At 37.9% G+C, this 23933-nt stretch overlaps 1 protein-coding gene across 2 annotated transcripts in view; it reads left to right on the forward strand.

Annotated features, from left to right (window-relative positions):
- Window positions 1–23479, forward strand: part of CSMD3 (CUB and Sushi multiple domains 3) — a 1174472-nt gene extending 1150993 nt beyond the window's left edge. For both annotated transcript variants that reach the window (XM_037892097.2, XM_043539165.1), the window contains 6 exons: window positions 1232–1297; window positions 10142–10300; window positions 15144–15256; window positions 16856–16943; window positions 19694–19829; window positions 21302–23479. In XM_037892097.2, coding sequence (XP_037748025.1) covers window positions 1232–1297; window positions 10142–10300; window positions 15144–15256; window positions 16856–16943; window positions 19694–19829; window positions 21302–21461 — 722 coding nt within the window. In that variant the 3' untranslated portion in view covers window positions 21462–23479. The remainder of the gene's footprint in view (window positions 1–1231; window positions 1298–10141; window positions 10301–15143; window positions 15257–16855; window positions 16944–19693; window positions 19830–21301) is intronic.
- The last annotated feature ends 454 nt before the right edge of the window (window positions 23480–23933 follow it).

The following is a 23933-nucleotide window of genomic DNA, read 5'->3' on the forward strand; positions in this document are numbered from 1 at the left end:
TGCATGGTTGTTTCTAGTATTGGCAGGGGTATGGTCATTGGGGATATACATTCTGTGGATCCCCTGAGCCACAGCTCTGCATAAGGTGGAAAAAAGGAATACAGGTGATATTAAATGCCGTAATCTTTCTACCAGCCATGCCCTCTCTCCAGTTTGGGGGGATAGGATTCTGTATCCTCACAGCTCCTTTTATCTACGCTTTATTCAAAATAAGGTAATGGGGGTGGAGTACCTGAACTTAAAAAATCAGAACAGCACCCCTGTTTACACAGCAAACCAGAATCTGTGCCCCTAAGCAATAAGCCACTCCTTGTCAGTGGGTGTAAGAGAGGTCTACTAACAACTTCAATATCCTTTAAAAGTCAGGAGATGAAACATTGACAGTTTATCTTCTTGCTTCTTTGCTTTCACTTGGAACATTTGATTGATTTTTTTTTCCAAATCTTGGCAATTGTAAAACAAATTAATGGGTCAAAAAGTGGTTAAAACTAAGGTTCTCACTTCTCACTGTTCAGTATTACAGGAAGATGAGAAGAAGGAGTAATGTCTTCAAAATTATTAACTTTTATTAGAATGAAATATAGTATACCTTTTTGATTTTACCTATTACAGAGAGAAAGATGAAAAGCCATTTCCTCCCACAGAGGGAAGTAGTTAGGAGAAAAGCACTGTATTCTCTTGTTCCTTCTGGTGGAAATGAAAATAGTTTTTTCAAAAATGACTGAATCATTGACTTAAAGGGAACAAATAATCGAGTCCTTTTCATCTGTATAGGGGAGACCAAAGATATAAAAGGGATCTCAGTAATAAAGATCCATGTGTCCATTGTACAGAAGGTCTGTCTCCAAATATTTTTTTATCCAACACTTCATTCCAGAAAACCAGAACTTTTGGGTAGTGCCATCACGTAAAAGACAGTTAGCATGAATCAGGTTCAAATTGGAAGGGGATAATTCCATTTGACTAATTCAAGCAATCTGATTAGTCCCTATATGAAACTTTAAATTGTATTATGCAAATACATCCTGTTTGTCTAGTAAAGTTCTCTGAACATCCTCTGATGTATATGTGTTTTTTCCTCTTCGGTGATATACATTTACATCCCATCCCCTTTAAGGTGGTACTGTGTGCTAAGGAACTAATAGTGATTAAGTGATTTAGGAGCACATGTCCCACTGAATGTCTTCAGATGGTTACTTGTTGTCCATCTTTTTGTTGTTCTTTCCAACAGCTGGATCAAAAATATTGGTGAAAGACCCTAGACCAGCTTTGGGAACACCGAGTCCTAAACTAAGTGGTGAGTACCTTGACTTTATTCCAAGGGCCCATTACTGCATTGCCTGGTACCTCATACAGTTATTTATGTCAGTGCAGTGGTTGAAAATGATACCAAATGAATAGCACTGTTTCAGACTCATTTGGTACTGGTGTAAATGATTTCACAGGCAAAGGACTGTGGCTGAATCTAACTCTTGGCAGGTAAATATTGATCCTTAAATTGATTTATGCTAAACAAAGTTTTTCAGAAACCATACTCCAGTCTCTCAATAGTACACAGACATCAAAGTAGTTGGTAACTGCAGTTATGAAACCATGTGTTTTCAAAAGTCTGTGGTGATGGCTTGCTACTTAGCTTCTCTAAATATTGAATATAGATTGGTTGCTCTTAAACCCCCCCTTGTATTTTACTCATTAATTTTTAGCATGTGGGTTTAGTTCATGGACATTTGGGGTCTATTTTTATCAAAGAGAGGAAGTTCCTATCTGTTTAGCTTATCAAAAAGAAGATAGAGAGGTGACTTTATTGCAGTGTATCTGTACCTTCACAAGTTGAAAATACCAGGTACTAAAGGGCTCTTTAATGAAGCTGAGAAAGGCATAACAAGAACCAATTACTGGAAACTGAAGCCACATAAATTCAAATTAGAAGTGTCACAATTCTTTAGCAAGGGAGGGTGATTTACCATTGGAACAATCTATCCCGGGGGAAGTGGTGGATTCCCCATTTTTTGATGTCTTCAAATAAAAGCTGGATGCCTTTCTGGAATATGCTTTAGCCAAATACAAATTCTGGGCTCAATGCAGGGGTAAATTGGTGACGTGTAATGTCCTGGAATATACAGGAGGTGAGACTAGGTGATCTAATAGTCCATTCTGGCCTTAAATTCTATGAATCTTAGGCACTGATTTAGGATTAGCTAACCCCAACCTCTGTGCATTTGCGAAGTCTCACTGACTTCAGCAATCAGACTGGTTGGTGTACACTAGCTCATCCACAGAATCAGTAATGTAAACTTCAAAGTATTTTGTTTCATTTGTGTCTCTGTATTTGAAATAAATCAGTACAAATCTAATACAGAAATTTACGTAGCCCAAGAACTGTTCATTGCCTGCTTTTGTATTTTACCCTATTAAAATGTTTTGTTTTTTAAATTCAAAACAAACAAACAAAAAAACCTATGTGATTTCTCTTTCAGTGTAACCAGCCCCTCCGTCCTGATGTCTCACTCTGTACTGAAATACATATTTATATTCTGTTTGCAGACTTTAGCAATGATAAAGGCAATTATGTTAAAATAAGAAAGTTGTTCTTCTATATCACACCTATCCATATGTGCATGTCCATATTTTTTCAGTATTATGTAAGGCTGATAAGTATAGTAAAACCTAAGGACGTTTGTTAGAGATGTGTAGAGTACATGGGGCATAAAGACATTTTAAAGCTTAATAAAGCTCTCCTTTATCTGAAGTTTCTTTTGGAAAAATGTGCTATTATGTCCAGGAAGTAGTTTACTTTACAGGACTCTAATGAAGAGCTGAGCAATTCTTCAGGATTACCTTCACAAAGGAGTTGACAGGGGATAGGAATGAATCAATTGGTGCTGATTTGCTTTGAAGGTGGTGTTTGACAAAAATGAAAAAAACCCTGATATCTGCTGGGAGAGCAATACAGCGGTGCACAGACAATCCAGAAGTTTTTGGAAAATGTAGGGGACAATTTCCTGGTGCAAGTGCTGGAGGAACCAACTAGGGGCAGAGCTCTTCTTGACCTGCAGCTCACAAACCGGGAAGAATTAGTAGGGGAAGCAAAAGTGGATGGGAACCTGGGAGGCAGTGACCATGAGATGGTCAAGTTCAGGATCCTGACACAAGGAAGAAAGGAAAGCAGCAGAATACGAACCCTGGACTTCAGAAAAGCAGACTTTGACTCCCTCAGGGAACTGATGGGTAAGATCCCCTGGGAGAATAACATGAGGGGGAAAGGAGTCCAGGAGAACTGGCTGTATTTAAAAGAATCCTTGCTGAGGTTACAGGGACAAACCATCCTGATATGTAGAAAGAATAGTAAATATGGCAGGCGACCAGCTTGGCTTAACAGTGAAATCCTTGCTGATCTTAAATACAAAAAAGAAGCTTACAAGAAGTGGAAGATTGGACAAATGACCAGGGATGAGTATAAAAATATTGCTCGGGCATGCAGGAGTGAAATCAGGAAGGCGAAATCACACCTGGAGTTGCAACTAGCAAGAGATGTTAAGAATAACAAGAAGGGTTTCTGCAGGTATGTTAGCAACAAGAAGAAAGTCAAGGAAAGTGTGGGCCCCCTACTGAATGAGGGAGGCAACCCAGTGACAGAGGATGTGGAAAAAGCTAATGTACTCAATGCTTTTTTTGCCTCTGTCTTCACGAACAAGGTCAGCTCCCAGACTACTGCACTGGGCAGCACAGCATGGGGAGGAGGTGACCAGCCCTCTGTGGAGAAAGAAGTGGTTCGGGACTATTTAGAAAAGCTGGACGTGCACAAGTCCATGGGGCCGGATGCGTTGCATCCGAGAGTGCTAAAGGAGTTGGCGGATGTGATTGCAGAGCCATTGGCCATTATCTTTGAAAACTCATGGCGATCGGGGGAAGTCCTGGACGACTGGAAAAAGGCTAATGTAGTGCCCGTCTTTAAAAAAGGGAAGAAGGAGGATCCTGGGAACTACAGGCCAGTCAGCCTCACCTCAGTCCCTGCAAAAATCATGGAGCAGGTCCTCAAGGAATCAATTCTGAAGCACTTAGAGGAGAGGAAAGTGATCAGGAACAGTCAGCATGGATTCACCAAGGGCAAGTCATGCCTGACTAATCTAATTGCCTTCTATAATGAGATAACTGGCTCTGTGGATGAAGGGAAAGCAGTGGACGTGTTGTTCCTTGACTTTAGCAAAGCTTTTGGCACTGTCTCCCACAGTATTCTTGCCAGAAATTTAAAGAAGTATGGGCTGGATGAATGGACTATAAGGTGGATAGAAAGCTGGCTAGATTGTCGGACTCAACGGGTAGTGATCAATGGCTCCATGTCTAGGTGGCAGCCGGTATCAAGTGGAGTGCCCCAAGGGTCGGTCCTCGGGCCGGTTTTGTTCAATATCTTCATAAATGATCTGGAGGATGGTGTGTATTGCACCCTCAGCAAGTTTGCAGATGACACTAAACTGGGAGGAGAGGTAGATACGCTGGAGGGTAGGGATAGGATACAGCGGGCCCCAGACAAATTGGAGGATTGGGCCAAAAGAAATCTGATGAGGTTCAACAAGGACAAGTGCAGAGTCCTGCACTTAGGACGGAAGAATCCAGTGCGCCGCTACAGACTAGGGACCGAATGGCTAGGCAGCAGTTCTGCAGAAAAGGACCTTGGGGTTACACTGGACGAGAAGCTGGATATGAGTCAACAGTGTGCCCTTGTTGCCAAGAAGGCCAATGGCATTTTGGAATGTATAAGTAGGGGCATATCCAGCAGATCGAGGGACGTGATCGTTCCCCTCTATTCGACACTGGTGAGGCCTCATCTGGAGTACTGTGTCCTGTTTTGGGCCCCACACTACAAGAAGGATGTGGAAAAATTGGAGAGAGTCCAGCGGAGGGCAACAAAAATGATTAGGGGACTGGAACACATGACTTATGAGGAGAGGCTGAGGCAACTGGGGATGTTTAGTCTGCGGAAGAGAAGAATGAGGGGGGATTTGATAGCTGCTTTCAACTACCTAAAAGAGGGTTCCAAAGAGGATAGCTCTAGACTGTTCTCAGTGGTAGCAGATGACAGAACAAGGAGTAATGGTCTCAAGTTGCAGTGGGGGAGATTTAGGTTGGATATTAGGAAAAAACTTTTTCACTAGGAGGGTGGTGAAACACTGGAATGTGTTACCTAGGGAGGTGGTGGAATCTCTTTCCTTAGAAGTTTTTAAGGTCAGGCTTGACAAAGCCCTGGCTGGGATGATTTAATTGGGGATCGGCCCTGCTTTGAGCAGGGGGTTGGACTAGATGACCTCCTGAGGTCCCTTCCAACCCTGATATTCTATGATTCTAAAGCTCCTACTCCCTGCTTACTAAAGATGTCCTGGGGCTGGCTTGGCAGGAATATGTGCACTAGTGTACCTGGTGTGCAAACAACCTTAACCAGTACTGGCCCAAATTTAACTGACATGGCCTGGGATTTGATAATGTAGATACAATCAAACTGTGGTTGATCTGGAATATTTGGGTGGTTGGAGTCAAACATTCCTCACATATTTCCCTTTACTGTAAAATATATACTGCAATGTGGATTTTAAACATACCCACATTCATGATTATTATACCTGAAGTTCTCCAAATTATAGTAGTTTGCTCTGTAGGCCCCATCCTACAAACAAATTGTTATGTGAAAATACTCGTTACTAATATTGGGCCCACTTTGCAAATTAAACCTTGGTGTTTTAATTTTAGAATCCCTGATCCTGGAAACATTTATTCACTCCAGTGTAACTAGTGTTCTAAGTAAAGGATTTAAGTCTAAATCTGTGTACATGCATAAAGGTCCAATCCAGGAAATCACTCAATTCAAACACCTAAAAAAGCACGTATCTGAACACCTGAATCAGCTCTCTTAGATGAGGATTTCTCTCTCTCTCTTTAGGAATCAAAATGTAAATGTTAGCTCCATTATTAGAACCTTAACTTTTGTATTTCTTTATTTTTGATTATTTTAGAACCAGATCTTGACTCAGCATCTGCTAGCATGGACCCCGGGCACATTTAGAGTTGCACTGCTTTCTCACTGGCATAGGAGTCCACACTAGCACATCTCACTGCAGGGTTGGAGCCTTAATTTTTAATCTTGATGTTAATGTAAGATTTAGTATTTAAATATACAGTTTCAAGTCCAACAGCATTATCAGTACTCTTCAGTTTCACATATTTATGTACAGTTTGTCATTTATCTGAAGCTCTGGTCTAAGCTTTGACATATCTGAGCATTCCTACAAGTGATGTCAGCCACATGGCAGAAGTCTTGCCGTATCTCTCAGGGTCTTTTCATATATTAAAACAAACATTATTTACAGTTTATAATTTCTACTTATAGTATTTTGTTTGCATACATAAGTCATTTGGGAAAAAAATCCACCACCATGAATGGATACTTGTAGGAAGAAGGTTGGCAGGAACAGCTGCAATATTGTGTATCACATTCTGCTTCTCCTGATGCTCACAAATTAACCAATAGTTAGGTGACAATTTGTTACAGGGGGAAAGCCCTACTAGAATTTCACTTGTGAAAAATGCAATTACTACTTGTACAGGGGCAAAGAAGGGTGACGAAATTCATACACTGCAATGAATCCATTGTGATCTGACTAGATTTGCTGAGTGTTAATGTCCTTATTAAAAATCTCAGGTTATATGGTAGGCAAATGCTTAAGCAATCTTTAAGGCAATGGAATAAGAATTAAATAAGTGTGTTTAATTGTATCTGAATGGTTGGGGGGGTTATATTTAAATTATACAGCTGTATATATTTGATTGGATGATCAAATATGTTCAACTTGTCTTTAATTTTATTTGATTGCTTTGTTTCCAAGGAAAATACAAAGATAAATGAGAATTATAGTGCAATGAACGAGCTTCTTGAGGTCTAGAGGATTACAATTTTAAGCATAGCCCTGAGCAATGGGTGGCACATAAATTTCACCATCCTAAGAGTAACCACAGGAGCCTCTGTAATTCAGAGGGGTACCTCTGAAACATAGCACCTTCTCTGCTTCCTCCTTGTTTCTGAGGGCGTGGGGAGAATACTTTGCAGCTGGGCTATGTCAGCTTTAAATGTACTGTCTTTTCTTTCCCGACTCCTCTCATCCCCGGCTCAGCTACATGGGTCAGTAAATTATGGAGTGGAGCCATGCTCTGCCCATTGTTTGCCCCTCTCTGTCCATCTGCTCTAGAGAGGGAGTAAGTGGGCATGAGTTGGCCCACTTATTCTCTATAGCCAGATCCAAGATCCAGGTAACTCATCTAGGAGGAAAGAGGTTTTTTTATTCCCTTCTGTGGGCACATAGCTCTGAATTAATACGTCAGTTGTTATCCCAACATCAGGAGAAAGGAATGTAATCATGTATGTATCTATTCAGCTTTTTGCTTTTATCTTTTATTTTCTTTTACATTCCCACTCCCCTGTTTTTTCCTTTGCCCCCCACTCCCATCCCAGGAAATGTCCAACTCAGGATCACAAGATCAGTATACATATTATTTACAACTGCATATAAAACTGCTTTTTGTAGTAAGATATATAAAAAAAACATTCTCTTTCACAACCCTATACAGTGTTATCACAGTTGCAAACGGTGAATCCACAAGACTTCAGTTGTGCAACCCTTACACCTTAGTGATTTAAGTAGGACTACTTGCATGACCAAGTGCATATCAATGTGATTAAGAGATGCACAATTAATTCCTTAATGTATTTTTCCCTTTTTATTATGTATGTATATTTATTTTCTGTATTCAAGGTACACTTAACAATTTTTAAAGCATTGTGAATACAATAGATATGTTACCCCTTTCTCCAAAGTTTCCAGCTTGTTTCCAGTAGAAGTTGTGTGAATCTATTATTCCTTTGGTGGAGTCCTGTTTTTATTTTACAAAGCATGTACACAAAGTCCGGTTTCCCTAAACACAGTAAGACCAAGTACCAATGGGCAGTTTCCTTGCTCACAATTCAAATCTTGCCTTTCCAGCCAGTCCTGTGCTCCAAGGATCTCTGTCTCTGTTCCAACAAACAACTGATTTTCTGGCTTTCTCATTTCTTTCTGTCTTTGACATCTACACAGACAAACACAGCTGCAATCAGTCAGTTCCTAAGTCCCAGCATTCACAATCAGCATCCAGAGAAACCCCTCTTATTCTCTCTGAGTTAGTTATTGCTCAGACTTTCCCGTGAGGCCCAGTGCCTTGGCCAGTGGCTTCACTTGTGTCTCCTATCTTACTCCATAAAGGATCTTAATTGCTTTTTCCATTTTGCAGGCCTACCAGCTTTCACAGTGTCTGCGACAGCTTGTATATCAAAAGCATGCTTGCTGGTAGCCATTAACAGCTTTTGGCATAAAAAAAAGAATTAGGTTTCCATTTGATAAATAAGGAAATTACATGTTTGGCTACTGTTAGAGACATCAACATCCATTCTTTGATATTGCTAGAGGATTTAATTCATCTACTAATTCCAGCATATATATGTGGGTGTGTATTCGCAGAGGGCAGATCTTTGTAGTCAGTACTGTGAAAAGACCTTTGCATGTAATTCCAATATTTTTGTATTATGTGGCAAGAAAAACTACATGGGGCATACGTGCTGCTGGTTAGTGGCGACTCCAGTATTCAAAATGTTAGCTACAGATTTATGTAGAGTCTTTGGTTTCCTGTAAAATCTATTTATGTTGAATGGCTCTCTGATATTCTGCCAAATTTTTTCCCTACCTTCTGACCATGAGATATGTAATTCAGCTTCCCATTTGTCTTCTGTCTCGGTATCAGTGGTACTGTACTCAAATGGAACTTTGCTTATTTTTCCTTGTATAGCTTCATATGTGTATTAAATATCCTGAAGTGTGAGACAGTGTTTTCTGCTGGATAGAGCGCTGCACTGGGAATAAAGAGACCAGGTTCTCTTCCCAGCTCTGCCACTGGCCTTCTTGGTGACCTTGACAAGTCATTATACCTGTCTGTGCCTCCCTTTTCCCATCTGTAAAGTGTAGATAATGACACTAACCTCCTTTGTAAGGCACTTTGAGATCTACTGATGAAAGGAACATTGTATAAGAGTCGGGTATTATTACTTTATCTACATGTTTTTAATATTAGCCTGCATAGTGATCTTAAACTTTGTTTGACCAATCTGGGGCGGAATATTGAATCTAATAAATCTGAGTTGGTGAGTGTCTTAAGCCATCATAAAGTACCCCAAGTTATAATGAATAAAGGATATCTTTACCCTGGTAAGCTTTATGGGAATGTCTGCAGAGCATCAAATGAAGCTGCTAAATCATTTTCTGTGTTTGAGTGTTATGTTGGTATGTAAATATCTTTACTGAAAGTGAGCCATTTTACAGTTGTGTGCCTATGAAAGTCTCATTAGTATAGATATAAATCAGAGAGATCCATTCCCTCTTTCCTCCATGATCTCTTCAGTGGTTGAGCATAGGGTGTGACTTCTTTTTTGCTCTTGATAATCTTACATTGGTTTTCTTTTAAGCATTTAGTGATAAGACAAATCTTCTTAAGTAAATTTCCAATTAAGAGTAAGAATTTGGCTCCTATATCCATCTTTGTAATTTCAATGTGACCTGATAAAAAGAGATATTTTTCCCAGGATAGAGTATCATTTGAATATGTGTCAAATGATTTTTAATATTTAAAGAATGAAATTTGTGGACGCACATTTAACGCTAGCTATATGATCTCTATGTATGCTGGAATGGAAAATCTTGGTACTGAGGGGAATCTGGTCTTTTAGATACAACCATTAAATTTATACTTTGTGCAGTTAATTTTGTATTACAACATGTGTCCATTATTCAATCAAGTGGAGGTTTACATGTGGATGGGTTCTTATGTATCATCATTACTGTATATCACCCACATGCATGTTTATTTTATGGGTGATTATGCCAGTTTTAGTGCCTACTGTGTGAGGATTTTGACTAACTATCATAGCCAATTGCTCAAGTGATATATAAGATCAGAAGAAAGAGAGACGAAAATGTTCATATTTCGTCAAGCATTTGGTTGGAGATCTGTGACTTTGTATACTCTAAATATTGCAATCCATACTAATATATATTTCATATCTCTACAGTTCCTGATGATGTATTTGCCCAAAATTATATATGGAAAGGATCTTACAATTATAAAGGCAAGAAACAGCCCATGACTTTAACAGTGACCAGTTTCAATGCATCATCGGGGAGAGTAAATGCTACACTTACTAATAGCAATATGGAACTGCTGCTTTCAGGTACTGCATCAGAAAAGCTCATTTAAATTTATTATTTTCACTTCTGATTGTCATAAGTTTTGCAATTTTTTTTTCAAATTTGCACACTTTTTACAATAAAATGCTACCACAGATACCCTAGCAGTCTATGTTATAACAGAATATTTACTTATATTACAATTCTTCTTGAGTGATATCCATTTGACTTTGGGAATGTGCTTGCCAGTGCCCCAAGGTCAGAGGTTTTTCCCTTAATGGTAGCCTTCAGGGAGACATATGTGCTCTGTGATCCCTCATGCTGCTGTGTGATGATATAAAGGAGAGAGCTGACCCCGACCCTACTCAGTTCCTTCTTACCACCCATGATCAGTTGTCAGAGTGTATTGGCTTGCTTTTCAAGTTCTCCCTTTCAGGGTATTCTCATCAATGGTTAGTTAGACCTGTAGAGTAAGTTTTATTTATTTTACTTAGTGTGCTTAGATTGTCAGTTCCCACTTTTTCTGGGTGCCAACTCCCAGTACTGGGACACGCCTTGATCTCCAAAATCTAAGCCTTGCACCAGCTGCAAGAAGTCTGTGCTGATAAGTGACCCCCATTCCAGGTGCCTTTGTGAGTGTTACATCGGGGACTGTTGTCAAATCTACTAAGATTTCAAGCCCTGGACTAAGGATAGGGAGATTAGACTCCATCACCTGCTAATGGAGGCTGCCTTGTGTCCACCATCTGACCTTCCCTCTGAGTCCTTCCCACTGAGTACTTCTACCTCCATTAGAAATGCACCTCAAAACATTGTGGAGGCTCAGCGCTATTTCTCTTCCCCAGTACCAAGGAAGAAGCACAGACAGCATATGTTGAAGGGGATTAATTTCAAGTGGTTTATTTTTGATTTAAAATTAATAGCAAAACTGGCCTGGCCCAATATGAAAAGGCCTGATTTAAAAAAAAAATAGGCATACAGTTGCATGTGCAGAAATGGGCATACAATTGCATGCCTAGTTCGTAATTACAGAGACACCTTCTCTCCATGCATTGTCACAAGAAGCTTGAAAAATTCAGCCTCCTCCAGGCCTCAGTTGACCTGCCCTTCCCTCATTTATATATAAACAAGATTTTGCAAGTCCCCCGTTTCTTTTTTTTTTAATTCATTTTTATCTACCTGGATACTGGTATGGCCCCCATCACTATATTATCTGAGCACCTCACATTATTAATGGATCATACAGAACCCCTTGTGAGGTAAAGTATTATCCCCATTTTACAGATGGGGAACTGAGACACTGAGGATGTTAAATGACTTTCTCAATGTCAGACATGAAGTGTGTGGCTGGACTGGTTTTGAATCTCAGTCTCTTGAGGCCAAATCTAGCACTCTAGCCTCTAGGCCTTCCTTTTGTCAAGACCCCCACATTCTAGTTTATCCCATATCCAGTTCCCCAAACATTGCTTTGTTTCTGGTTATCCCCAGCTCCTTCACTTTCTTTTGGTACTATCTTTTTCCCTGATGCCCCAGCTTTCTGTTCTTCCCACAATGTTTCATCTTCCTTCCCTCTTCTCCTGCACGACATGCTCTCATTCCATCTCATGAAGATTTTCCCCTCATCCGCCCCTGTAACTTTCTTTACTTCCCCAGATCTCCATTTCTCTCTCTCCATTGCCCCTCCATACCACCTGATTTTAGTACACGTCTTCCCCTCACAGACAGAGCTGAAGCATCTTACTAGTTCTCTGCTGGGGCTACCCTAGACACTACCTAAGGAGTTAGAGAAGAACCTAAGGGGCAGGTTTAGCTGGGCAAAAATGCCACAATTGAATTACTTATTATAGTGGTCTAGTTCAAGCACTGTCTTGTCCCTCAGGGAATCAGTTGCCAGCTGCCTATGGAGCTCATCAGCCTCTGAGCACGGAGTGCTTGCCAATCCACCAGCGTAAATTAGCAGAGAACAGCAGCAGTTGTCTCTCTGGAGCATTTCCCACCCTCTCCCCCTACACTTTCCCATTCCTTGGTAGAGCCTGTGTATGCTCCGTGTACCTCATTAGAGTTTTCCAGAAGAATAGTCCAAGGAATTTATTAAGGAAGATAATTTATTCATACTGTTCAAATCTGTCAGTTTAATTTCAGCTTTTAATATATTCCTGATTGCAGTCATTATTTGGCAATGAGAGGAGAGATCTGGCAACATTTGAGCTTGTGCTACCTTCATATTAATTATAATTCTATGCTGATAATATTTTGTGTTAATTATCAAAGTGAAATGCTGACCCAGTGAAAATTAATTAGCAGTAACCCTCTGAATGTGATCTGAAACTCTCTATCAACTTCCAGTAAACTTTATTTAATACTTTGCCAGTTTGCACATATGTGTGCATATGTTACATGCATAATGCACCCTAAACCTCTCTCCACTTCTCCTAGCGGGTTTGGGACTGCCAGGCACATCTGAGCTGTCCTTAGGGCCTTTGTGGTCTGTCTCTCTTAAAGGGTGCCAATCAGACAGGCCTGTCATCTCTGCACCTCTCACCCTCTTCCTCCAGGCAGATGTTTTCTCTCCTGCATTCCCTCACACATATAGTGGCAGCTGGCTGCTTTTGGGAATGTCATTGCAGAGTTAAAGGTCCCACCAGGCACATTGCTAACAACCGAAAGCCTTCTTCACACACCACACAGCACCAGTAGCCGTGGCCCATCACCATTCCAACACATTCCAGTGGAGCATCAGGTGCCCTTCTCAGAAAATACAGCAGACACCTTCCTACTCAGTTTAATCAGCTGAAAATCCCAGCAGCTCTCCTCCCTAGAGAGCCAGCCCCTTCCCCACTAGCCCAGTGCTTTCACACACACACACACACACATATTCTACCCACTTGATCAGCAAAAGGAATGTAGTAACTTCACAGAGGTTGCTGTCCTTCCCATGCTCCTGCCTGCAGTCTGGTTAGCCAGCACAAGGGAATAAAGCCACACAGTTGCACATGCCAAGCCACAATGTGGTCCACAACTAAGAATTTCAAGAAGGAAATTAAGGGTTCCAATACTGAAAAAGACGGGGAGATTAGCATCAACAGGGGGTGTAGCCTGCTAAGCACACAAGTTCCAAAGTCCACAGGAAATCTTATTGCCAACCCTGTATATCTTGAGTCATCCAAATGGAGCTTACGTCACCCTACAAGACTTCCAGCTGGACACACACATCTGATACTGGCAACACGGCTGGCTCAAGAGAGGGGTGATACATAGAAGCCATGGAGCAGAAGTAAACTTTACTTTGAGCAGTATGATTTTCGTTTGTGTTTTCATTTTTAAAATGCTCAAGCTTTCTCAGGGAACATGCTGCCTAGAGTGGCTGCTCCTTTGCGGTGCTTCCCAAACTCCAGGAGAGGCCCAAATATACACTGTTAATTCAGAGGAGCTTGCGTTGGAGAGAAAATCCAGTAGGCATCCCTTCCTTCCATACATACTACTTAGTCCATTTGTGCATTTTTGATGCACCTTTGCACTACAGTTCAGGGGAGAGAAGAGCATGAGTCCTATAGTGATCAGGTTACTTAGACTTAAACTTCTGAACAATAATTTAAATATGGCTTCAGTTCACTGACTACCTTGTCAATGTTTTGCTTTGTTTTCCATACCTAACCCTTATTTCCCCCTTTTTAGAACATTTAAAATAGATTTTTAATAATCAGTATCTGAAAGTCATTAATATAGGTGGTTTGAGTGCATATTATATATAACCTGATATAAGATGTATACTCCTATTGTGTCCTCACTATTTTGAATATCTTGGGAACATTTCTCCTTTGGATCATTTTCTGTTTTCTAAAGAAAGCTGAAGAATTCAAAGCAAGAGCCATACATGGGTCTAATTTTCAGAGGTGCTGAGCACCAACATCTCCCATTGGCTTTAGTTGGAGTTATGGGTGATCAGCACCTCTGAAAATCAGGCTGTATTAATGTATAAGTTAGAGTAGTTTTAATATTGCTGGTATTTTTCAAACATCCTTGAGTAGCTATTTATTTAACATAGGTTATGAAGAATAACGAAAAAGTCACATGCAGAATGACAAACGGGAACATTATCAGCCAAATATTTAGTTTGACACCAGTATTCAATGTACATAATCATGTTTTGCACTCTATTTCTGCGGTGTCTGTGCTTCATTGTCAGCTTTGTAAAGGTAGATTGGACCAGTGAGTATATTGTTAGATTTTATTTTCATCCAAGCTCTTTACTACGCATAAAATATAATCAGGGTTCTGAACATTTCTTCTACAGGTATGAAAATGATCAATTCTGCCTCCAATGTAAAACAGATCATACCCAAGTCCTTCTATTAGATGAAGTTGCTGTTATGTAGAGCTGACCAAAGAACAACAATTCCATTTCAAAGCAACTGTCAAGGTTTCAGAATTAGTTTTTGTTTAATTTTGGAACAAAAACAAAACCTTTAACATGAATTTGCGGAAACAGAAGTGCAGATGTGTCTCTGTCATTCTGTAACCTGGGATGTAGGAGACAACCCATGTTCAAGGGCCTGCTCTGCCTGATTCAGAGCGTGTTTTTTCATCCTAGATCCCCTCAAATCAGACAGAGCAGGGGAGTCTCCTACATCCCAGGCTGGTACACTAACCACGTAGCTATGGAGTCTCACCCTTCCTTGGACACAAAAACCTGTTTGCAAAAGTTTTGTGAAACTGGTACATCTCTGCCAAACATTTCAGGTTCAGCAAAACAGCGTATTACTCCGAAACAAAATTTGGTTAAAAAACTTCCACAGATTTGCCCTCTTTAAGGCGTCTTAGACAAAAAAATGCAATTATATGCCACCTTAACTAGCACAAAGCACCTATTTTTTTTATATTCTACAGGGGTGTATAAAAGTCAGGAAGCTCGTTTGATGCTTCATATATATCTTATTAAAGCGCCATCTCATACTTCTGTGAGCAAGATGAAAGAGGAAAAATGGGCTATGGATGGTTTTGTGAGTATATTTCTGCAAAAGAGAGAGAGTGTTTTGAATACAAAATAATGTCTGTGCATTAGGCCAGAAGAATATAGAAATGTATCAAATGAAAGTTGGTTGGTAATGCTAATTTATTTAATAAAATGAAAAATTATCACTGTACGCCTGCAGATGAGGCGGGACTATTTAGGAAAAAATGTGGCTATTACTAAACAATGATTTTCAACCTCTTCTTTGTGGGCACGACTATTTGAAAAAGTAGTAAACACTGAAAAGGAAGTGCTACTCTTATTTCTGTTTTGATGTTATTTCAACACGTTGAGAGGTTTTCTCTTTCTGTAATGTAATGTAATGTCATAGCAAGATGCTTGTATCAAGCCAAGATCAATGTTTCCACTTTAATGTCTACTTCTGTGTAATCTCTCTCTGCAGTGGGCACAATTATGTTGCTTGGTTCATTTCTAGAAGCAAAATATCACATCTGAGAGTAATAATTCTTGGCAGTGATGTGGGAGAAGTTGAGGTGCTGATTAGCTAGTGTTTTGGTGACATTTCTAGAAGTATTGACTTTCAAATGGCTGGGATTTTCCAAAGAGCCTAAAGGGCTTGTCTAAACACAGAAGTTGAACTGCTTTAACTATATTGGTATATTAAAGGTACATTCCCACTAATATAGAGACAGTTAGACAGTATCTCTTGAATTCTGAAATATATTGTTAAATTGTTCACTTGTATTGAACACTCTTTAACACTACTTGATGCACAAGAACAAAATGACTGAAAAATATACCATATGTTGTATTTCTGAAGCTAGGAAATTCCCTGGGTTCATACTATAGATATGCTCAGCTATGGATATCCAATGAGTACTGATTACTGACCAAAAGAGGGTTATTGGCAGTTGAATGTAGGGCATTTTTTATCCCTCCCTATCTACCTTTGAAACAGTGGCTTTCACTATCTTAACTTTTGCATTTATGGTAGCATCTGTCTTCTAGGTGTTGCAGTGCTTTTCCCCCAAAATATCAAAACACTAATACTCTTTAAGAGGCCTTTAGAGATGGCAATTTCAGGAGTTATCTAGAATCAACTTGAAATCTAGTCAATTTAAAAAAAAAATAGTATCAGATATTAATATACCTGGTCCTGAGTCCTCCTGCAAGTTTCAGAGTTTCACAGTTACATTTTACTAATTTTGAAAAGGGATTTCTCTCCCATTTTGCTGTGAAACAATCCACCACAAACAGGAGGAGCAGACCGACTATAAACAAAATGCTGTCAAATATACAAAGTAAGCACACTGAAAGAGAGAACTTTTTTTCTCTAGTCTCTTTCAGTAAGAGTAGCCTTAGCTCTTACAAGTACCAAAGGTAGGTTAAAAAGAATCCCAAAAGCAGTGTGGCTTTTAAGGTTGATCGTGTCCCTTCAGTGCCCCTGCCTGTCCCCCATGCTCAGCCCATCCATATACCTCCACAACAAGGCTATCTGTGGGGGAACACTGACCGGCAGCTGAGTGGCTTAGGCATTTCGCTTCCATCCTGATTATAATCTCCTTGCACATTTTTAATCAAGTTTTCCCAATTTAATTCTGAGATTCTGCATGTTTTCTGCTTGCAGGTTTCTGCTGAACCTGATGGAGCTACATATGTTTTTCAAGGATTTATCCAGGGTAAAGATTATGGACAATTTGGACTTCAAAGATTAGGTACTCAGTTAATTTTAATGTCACACCAGTTCAGTTTTTTTTTCATACTGAGTTTTATCATGCATGGTTTTTATTAAATGACTGCATGTGAAGGGCTATACTGAAGTTATATTTCAGTATTGGTGTGTGTGTAGAGTATAGTGAGGTTCATATCGTAAAATCATTTTTAAAGCTGTGTTTAAAAAAAAGGTGTTTTGTTCACAGGGAAAACTAAATTGTGAGGTATAATTATTCTGTTGTGGCAAATTGTTCATTTTGATTGTTTTCTAGTATCTTTCTCTAAGAATGCTTACATTATAGGTATTACATTCTATATAGTGATCATCATATAAAGAGTAAGTACTTCAGAATATGTGTGTCAGTGCTGTATATTAATACAACTTTTATAGTGAATACTTGCTAGAACAGTCAACTTATTAAATACTATTGGCCAAATACTGAAGTCCTTGTGCCATTTTTACACAGGCAAAACTTCTATTGAAGTCAATGGGAAGTTTTTTCCCCCAAAGAGGAAATTGGATGGACTTCTTTATTTGTCCTGTAGATTAAATTGTACATCAAACTACTATTTACAAACTACTATTTGCTTTTTCCAGTATAGAATATTGCTAAAAATATCTTACTGCTTTTTGCATGTTTAAGCAAATAAAACAAGAAAAAATATTAGATAACAAAAAACGTTAAACTATAAATTATCTGATCCTGTCTCTTGAAGACTGTAATATTTTTGCTCACACAAAAGCTTGAATATTCTTAAGGTTTCTCAAGCAGTGGGGTTCCATTTAGATCAATCTGACAGATTTACAAGAGGAATTTGTTTCTTCAAGGATTATAACCCCTTATTAAATAGTCTGGTGCTCTTCAGATATGATAATTTTATCGGGAGGCAAAAACACATTCTTCCAGTTTTTGGAGACAATGTATTTCTCATTCTTATTGTCCAAATAAAAACAAGAACATTCTTTAACATCTCAGTTGTGGTGGAAGGATTTATTAATGTGTGATATGTTAGACAGTCTTGTTTTCTCTTTTCACTGCCCTAAGTCATTCTAAAGAGCAATGCTTGGAAACTGAATTTGGCTCCCATTGCATTTGGTAATTTGGGTACTTTAAATGGAATATTTATAGAATACCTTTATGAAAAGACGATTCCTGGAGGGATAGGCAAATAATTTGATTTTCCTATATCATCATCTTCAAAATATTTGGGGGTAATCAATCAAAGAGTAAAAACAACAATGTCTTGACAAGATGTTTTTGGCGGTTTCTTATAAAAATTGTAAGTTGTCTCTCTTCTTTTGGTTTTCAGAGGTTTATATTCCCACAATATATTCTTTGTTGGAACCCTTTGAAGAGTTTTTTTTTTAAATTGATTCCATTGCCTAAAAATAATAGCAAGATTATTCATTTAGGAATATAACTCATTTCAGGATATGATGAATGAACAGAATCATTATGGGGGCTTGACATTCTTCAAAAATAGCTTTATAGTGACTGATAAGAAATTAGTTTTAAATTATACCTCTTTATTTAATGTAAAAGATTCCTGTAAAAATTTCACCCAAAGAGACATGAAATTTGTGTACAATTTTTTTGAGCCCTCTAGTCTTTCAGGAAAACTTCCTATCCCAAACCAGATTTCCTATCCATTTCACAGCTATTATTCATAAACAATTTTCTTTCAGATGTTGAATTCATTACTTATTCTCTTTCCAGCTAACAATTTCATAAAACATGTCACGCTTTCCTGTTATTAATCTATTAGTTGAGATATCTAATCATATTTAGCATCTGTATGTTGCTTAACAACTTCAAAGCGCTGAAAAACCTTAACTGATTAATCTGATTCTTAACATCTCTAGTTTGAAGCCTAGAAATCACTTAATAAACTGAATTAGTAATCTCTTCTTTATTCATGGGAAAGGGGATATGAACATGCCACCATAGGGAGTCTAACAGTTGCCTTTTTTCTACTCTGCGCAGAAGAGCTATGTTCTTACTTTCTATCAGTATTTGCTCTCTACTCTTTGCCTCTCACCTACCACTTTCATTTTTATATATAAATAAATGTGTATAATGAAGTCAACAGGATGAATTTCCATGTTGCCTCTTTAGGTGATTTAGCCTTCCTCCAAATTACTCCTATTCCTTTGGAAAACTCTGCTGTTATCTTTTTTCTTCTATTGTTCTTTCTTTCTATCTGCTCAAGTACCAGATTTTCCACAACCTAACAAATAAATTGTATTTGAATAATGATATTGAAGTTACCTAGTCTAAGCCATGTATGGCTTCATAGGTTAACACCAACACTTTGAATTGCATCTGTAAATTTACGAGAAGCAAGTGCAGGTCCCAGAGCACTGGTGTAGTTTGCTCCTGACATAAAACTTCACTTATTAAGCAGGATGCAGCATTCTGCACTAAGTTTAGTCTCCAAGTGGCCTCAGTGTGTAGCACAATAAAGGGTGCATATCAGCAATCTAAGTTCAAGGTGAGAAACGCCTGAATTATTGTGGGGAGATCTTTCCGTCATAAGAGTAAAAAAATGAGTTTTGCTCACCAGATGCAGACGGGAAATAGTACCCTCCAGGAGCTATTTAAGTAGCATTTGGTACTGTAGGTCCCCACTCAAAACAAAAACGTGATGATTTTAATTTCTCCACAAGTACACACTTTCAATAATATTCTGAGGATTTGGAAGTGATAATTGTGAGATGTAATAGAGAAATGTTATGTTTTTGTCTTTTTAGGTCTTAACATGTCTGAAGGTTCGAATTCTTCTAATCAACCACATGGTACAAATAGTAGTTCTGTGGCCATTGCTATCCTTGTGCCTTTCTTTGCCCTTATATTTGCAGGTTTTGGGTTTTACCTTTATAAACAAAGGTAAGTGTAAATTACATACAGAGAATCTTTGTATTGTCATGCATTTGAAGCTATTCAGTGACCTTATACTTTAATACGTTCAAATCAATATGCTCAAATAAATAAATTTGTTAGTCTCTAAGGTGCCACAAGTACTCCTTTTCTTTTAATACGTTAGAAAAGGTAAATTAAGAACTGGCCTGGGAACTCCTTTGCAAAAGATCTGCATAGAAAATACACTCTACCCTCATTTTAGGTGTGCCATGCTGTTTGATAGGTAAGGTTATTGTAAAGTGCTGTACTTTCACTCCCACCTATTTAAAATGTTGTTATAAATTATTCTCTTTATGAGAGGAGCAAGGGTAATTTAAATTTTTGGCATCTGGGGAATAATGCCATAAACGGGGTTGGTGTGTACTTATTGCAGACTGCCTATATTTTGTTTTGACATACACAATATTGTGAATCATATTTCTCATGTAATTTAACTTAAGCCCCACACAGTTGATTAGCTTGCAAGTATATGTAATACTCCTATGTCAGTGAGAGGTTTTATTATGGAAAGTGGTAATTAGTAATTCATCTACAATTAACTTACAATAGTACCACATCTGCTCAGAGATTCACTCTTATCCTAGGTTCACTGATAGTGTTGTTTATGTCTCTGAGATTCATTCCTTAATTTTATTTGTAAATTTTGTTTTCTCACAGTGGAAAGAATCTTGCACTATGGTAATGAGGGGCAACTGGAGCCACTAAGTGGTGGAACGCCATACCAGCACTTGTCTGCTGGCCTGCTATTGTAACACAGTCCTACAGGACATGAATAAAAATTGTAGTATACACAGGACCTAAACATGCCTTAAAAGCTGGACTTTAAGGCCTTGAACTGCCTGGTTTAAGTTGGTTACAGGCACACCGCAACTTTTAATGATGTTAGTTTCCCTGACTCCTTTATACTTGTGATATAGATGAGCCATAAGTTTCTGAATAATTTAAGCTTTCATTTACATTTCTAATCCATCTAGTCATAAAGAAATTCTTCCAGATTGAAAGAGCTTTATATTTTTACCGAGTTTGCAAACAGTCAGAGAGAAACAATAATCCTAAGAGAATCCTCTCATTCGTTTGCATGTGGTGTTATTTCTGAGACAATACTGTCAACTGTGTCCGCTGCACATTTTAGTAGAAATATCCATTTTTTCTGGGATGGTGGTCCAAGTTTTAGAGTATTACTACAATTTTTTTCCAGTAGGACTCCTGGCATTATTACATATTTGCTACTTTAAAATTAACATTTCTCATAAACATGTTTTAATATTATTTTAACAAATATGGCAATCCTTGACAGCAAAAGAAAGCTTCCAAAATTTAATATTTAACTGCTACATTTGTAATTGAAATTTGTCCATTCTATTGAGGGTTCTTATATTACACCAATCACCATAGAAAATTGCAGTTGTGAATACACTGTGCTTTTTCTTCTTCAACAGGACTGCCCCTAAGACACAGTATACAGGATGCTCTGTTCATGAAAATAACAATGGACAAGCTGCTTTTGAAAACCCTATGTATGACACAAACGCAAAGGCTGTAGAAGGAAAAGCTGTACGATTTGATCCCAACTTGAACACTGTCTGCACAATGGTATAATGTGGTAATGCTTTGTCTTCAGAAGTCCGGAAATTGAAACACAACACAGTGCACATATAGTTCACTGATAAAAAATTAAAGCACACTTTTCAGGACTTACTGGGTCACCTTTTCCTGAGGATGATAAACAAGAGTGTTTTTTTCATAAACTGGAATGGAATTGTCCTTCATGTTCACCATGGAGAGTTTTACAGAAAATCTGCTGCACTCCATGAGTGCTTACTCACAGTTTATTTGCTTTTTTAAAAAAGGAGATTATTCTAAACCATAAAACGTATTTGCATATATTGGAGGAGCATCCACTATCAGTACTTCTGTGCTTTATAAACTATAATAGAGGGACTGGGTTTAAAAAAAGATATAGGGTAGAAAATAAGAGCTATACTTACAGGAGACAATAGGTCACTGACTTCTCTTTAATAGTCATGAGCTACATCATATTCATAAATTTGAACTCTGTACCCCCCTTTCAGTCATATATCCCTATTTAGCAAACCTTTACTTTTCTCATACCTGTGAATTTTCTAACATAATAACATAGTGTTTAATATGCTTAAACCTTCACGTAGTATTTATTAATTTTTTGCCGCACAAGAAAGAATGTGTCAAATTTTCAGTTCTCATTTCATTATTAAATTCCCTGATTCATGTCTTGCTTCCTTTTTCACATTCCACATTTCTTTCCTCTGTTCCCATTAGCAACACATGCAGCTGGTAACAGGGATAGTTCTGTTTCTATGTATTCCCTTGCTGTGGACCTTTGCCACAAGACATCAGTTTTACAATGAATGATGTGAGGGTGCACCATATGAATTGAGTTTTCTCATGCAGCAATGTTCCTTACTGTTGATGATCACTTGGGAGAGTGACCTTTTTACACTGTTTTTACAGACATCAGAAATTTAACCTTTTTGAAGTTTTCAGTTTAGAAAATTACAGTTTACAGTAACACTAGAAATCAAGTTGGTATATTAAGAACATAAAGCTCCACGCTTCAGTCCATACCATTGTTGTCTACACTGTATCACATTATCAGTATTATTTTACTACTTCTGCATTGTGTTAAAATGCTCATGCTGGGAATGATTCAAACCCCACTGAAGTTAATTGAAGGACTCCCATTGACTTCAAATGGGCTTTGGATCTGGCCCACAAGCCTTGCCTAATCAGAATTTGAAAATGCTTTGTTTTGGTATACAAGTTAGTACTGTGAGGAAAGTAACCCCTAAAAATAATTGTTCAAAACTGAATATATTGCAGCAATTCAATAGAAAGACATGTTTTTTTAAACATAAAATCATGGTTTTATTAGGAATAATCCACCAGATGATTTAAATACCACCACCCTAAAAAGGCAGGTTTCAAAAATTGCAGAACCATTTCATTCTCAAACAATGGAACGTGATCTTTAGTTTTACAGTTATTGCATAACAGAATTATCCAGTGGTAACCCCAGTAATTTATTTGTTGTAGGTCATTGTCTTCCTTTTATAGCATGAAATAATTTTAGACTCATAAATGCTGTATGTTAGCCAGTGTGAATTACTGTCCCTTTCAGGCATTAATAATTCTGTGAAAAATCTGAACTTTTTATTACCGTAATAGAGAGTGCCTACCAAAAATCATTGTACCCAGGATTGCTGCTTGGATTTCTATAATGTTTGATGAATTTCTTATAAACCATTTTACAACACTTTGTTTTGAAAATTCATACAATTCTGTCAAAAACTGTATTCTACTGAAAGGATGCTGTTTTCTATTTTCTACCATCAGTTGTTATTTATTCTTGTTTATTCAAATGACTGCAATAACTATGATTCATTCATTAATGTTAAAGTTAGTACATTTGAGATCTCGTTTAAAAATGTTTCTTCTGCAACTGGCTACTCCTCTTATATTAATGCATACACTTTTGTAAAGAAGTATATTTTTATGAAAAAAAAAAAGGATTTGTAAAAGTATGATGTAAATTTTCAGTGCAATGTAAACAAAATAAAACTGGATAATTTCTTTTTTAATAATGTGTGCTCTTTACAAATTGAGATTTAAAGTCCATGCCAGTTGCAGAGTCTAGAAAATAACCAAATCAGTCAAACAAATTCAGCATTTTTGTGGGGTCTCCAAATACATCATATTTTCTCAATCTTCTCATGTGCTTTCAAATACATTGGAAAGTTTTAGATTACTTTCACAAATAGAAAATAACAGAACATGCAACCTTCTTTTTATTCACTAAAATTATTTTTTTTCATTTCAGTCCAAGGAACAGATCATAAAAATACTTGTCATTTTGTTCTGTAAAACATATAGAAAAGTGTACTTTTACCATCTCTATTTTTCTTAACAAAAACAAAGATTATTAAACTTAGTGCTGATGAAAACTGTTGGATAAATTAACCTGGATATTGAAATCTGTTACTTTTCTCCAGAACAGTCACCAGACTTGCATAGCACAGGCCATGGTAATGCATA

This window comes from Chelonia mydas, chromosome 2 (genome assembly GCF_015237465.2).
Source record: "Chelonia mydas isolate rCheMyd1 chromosome 2, rCheMyd1.pri.v2, whole genome shotgun sequence".
Taxonomy (NCBI): Eukaryota; Metazoa; Chordata; order Testudines; family Cheloniidae; genus Chelonia; species Chelonia mydas.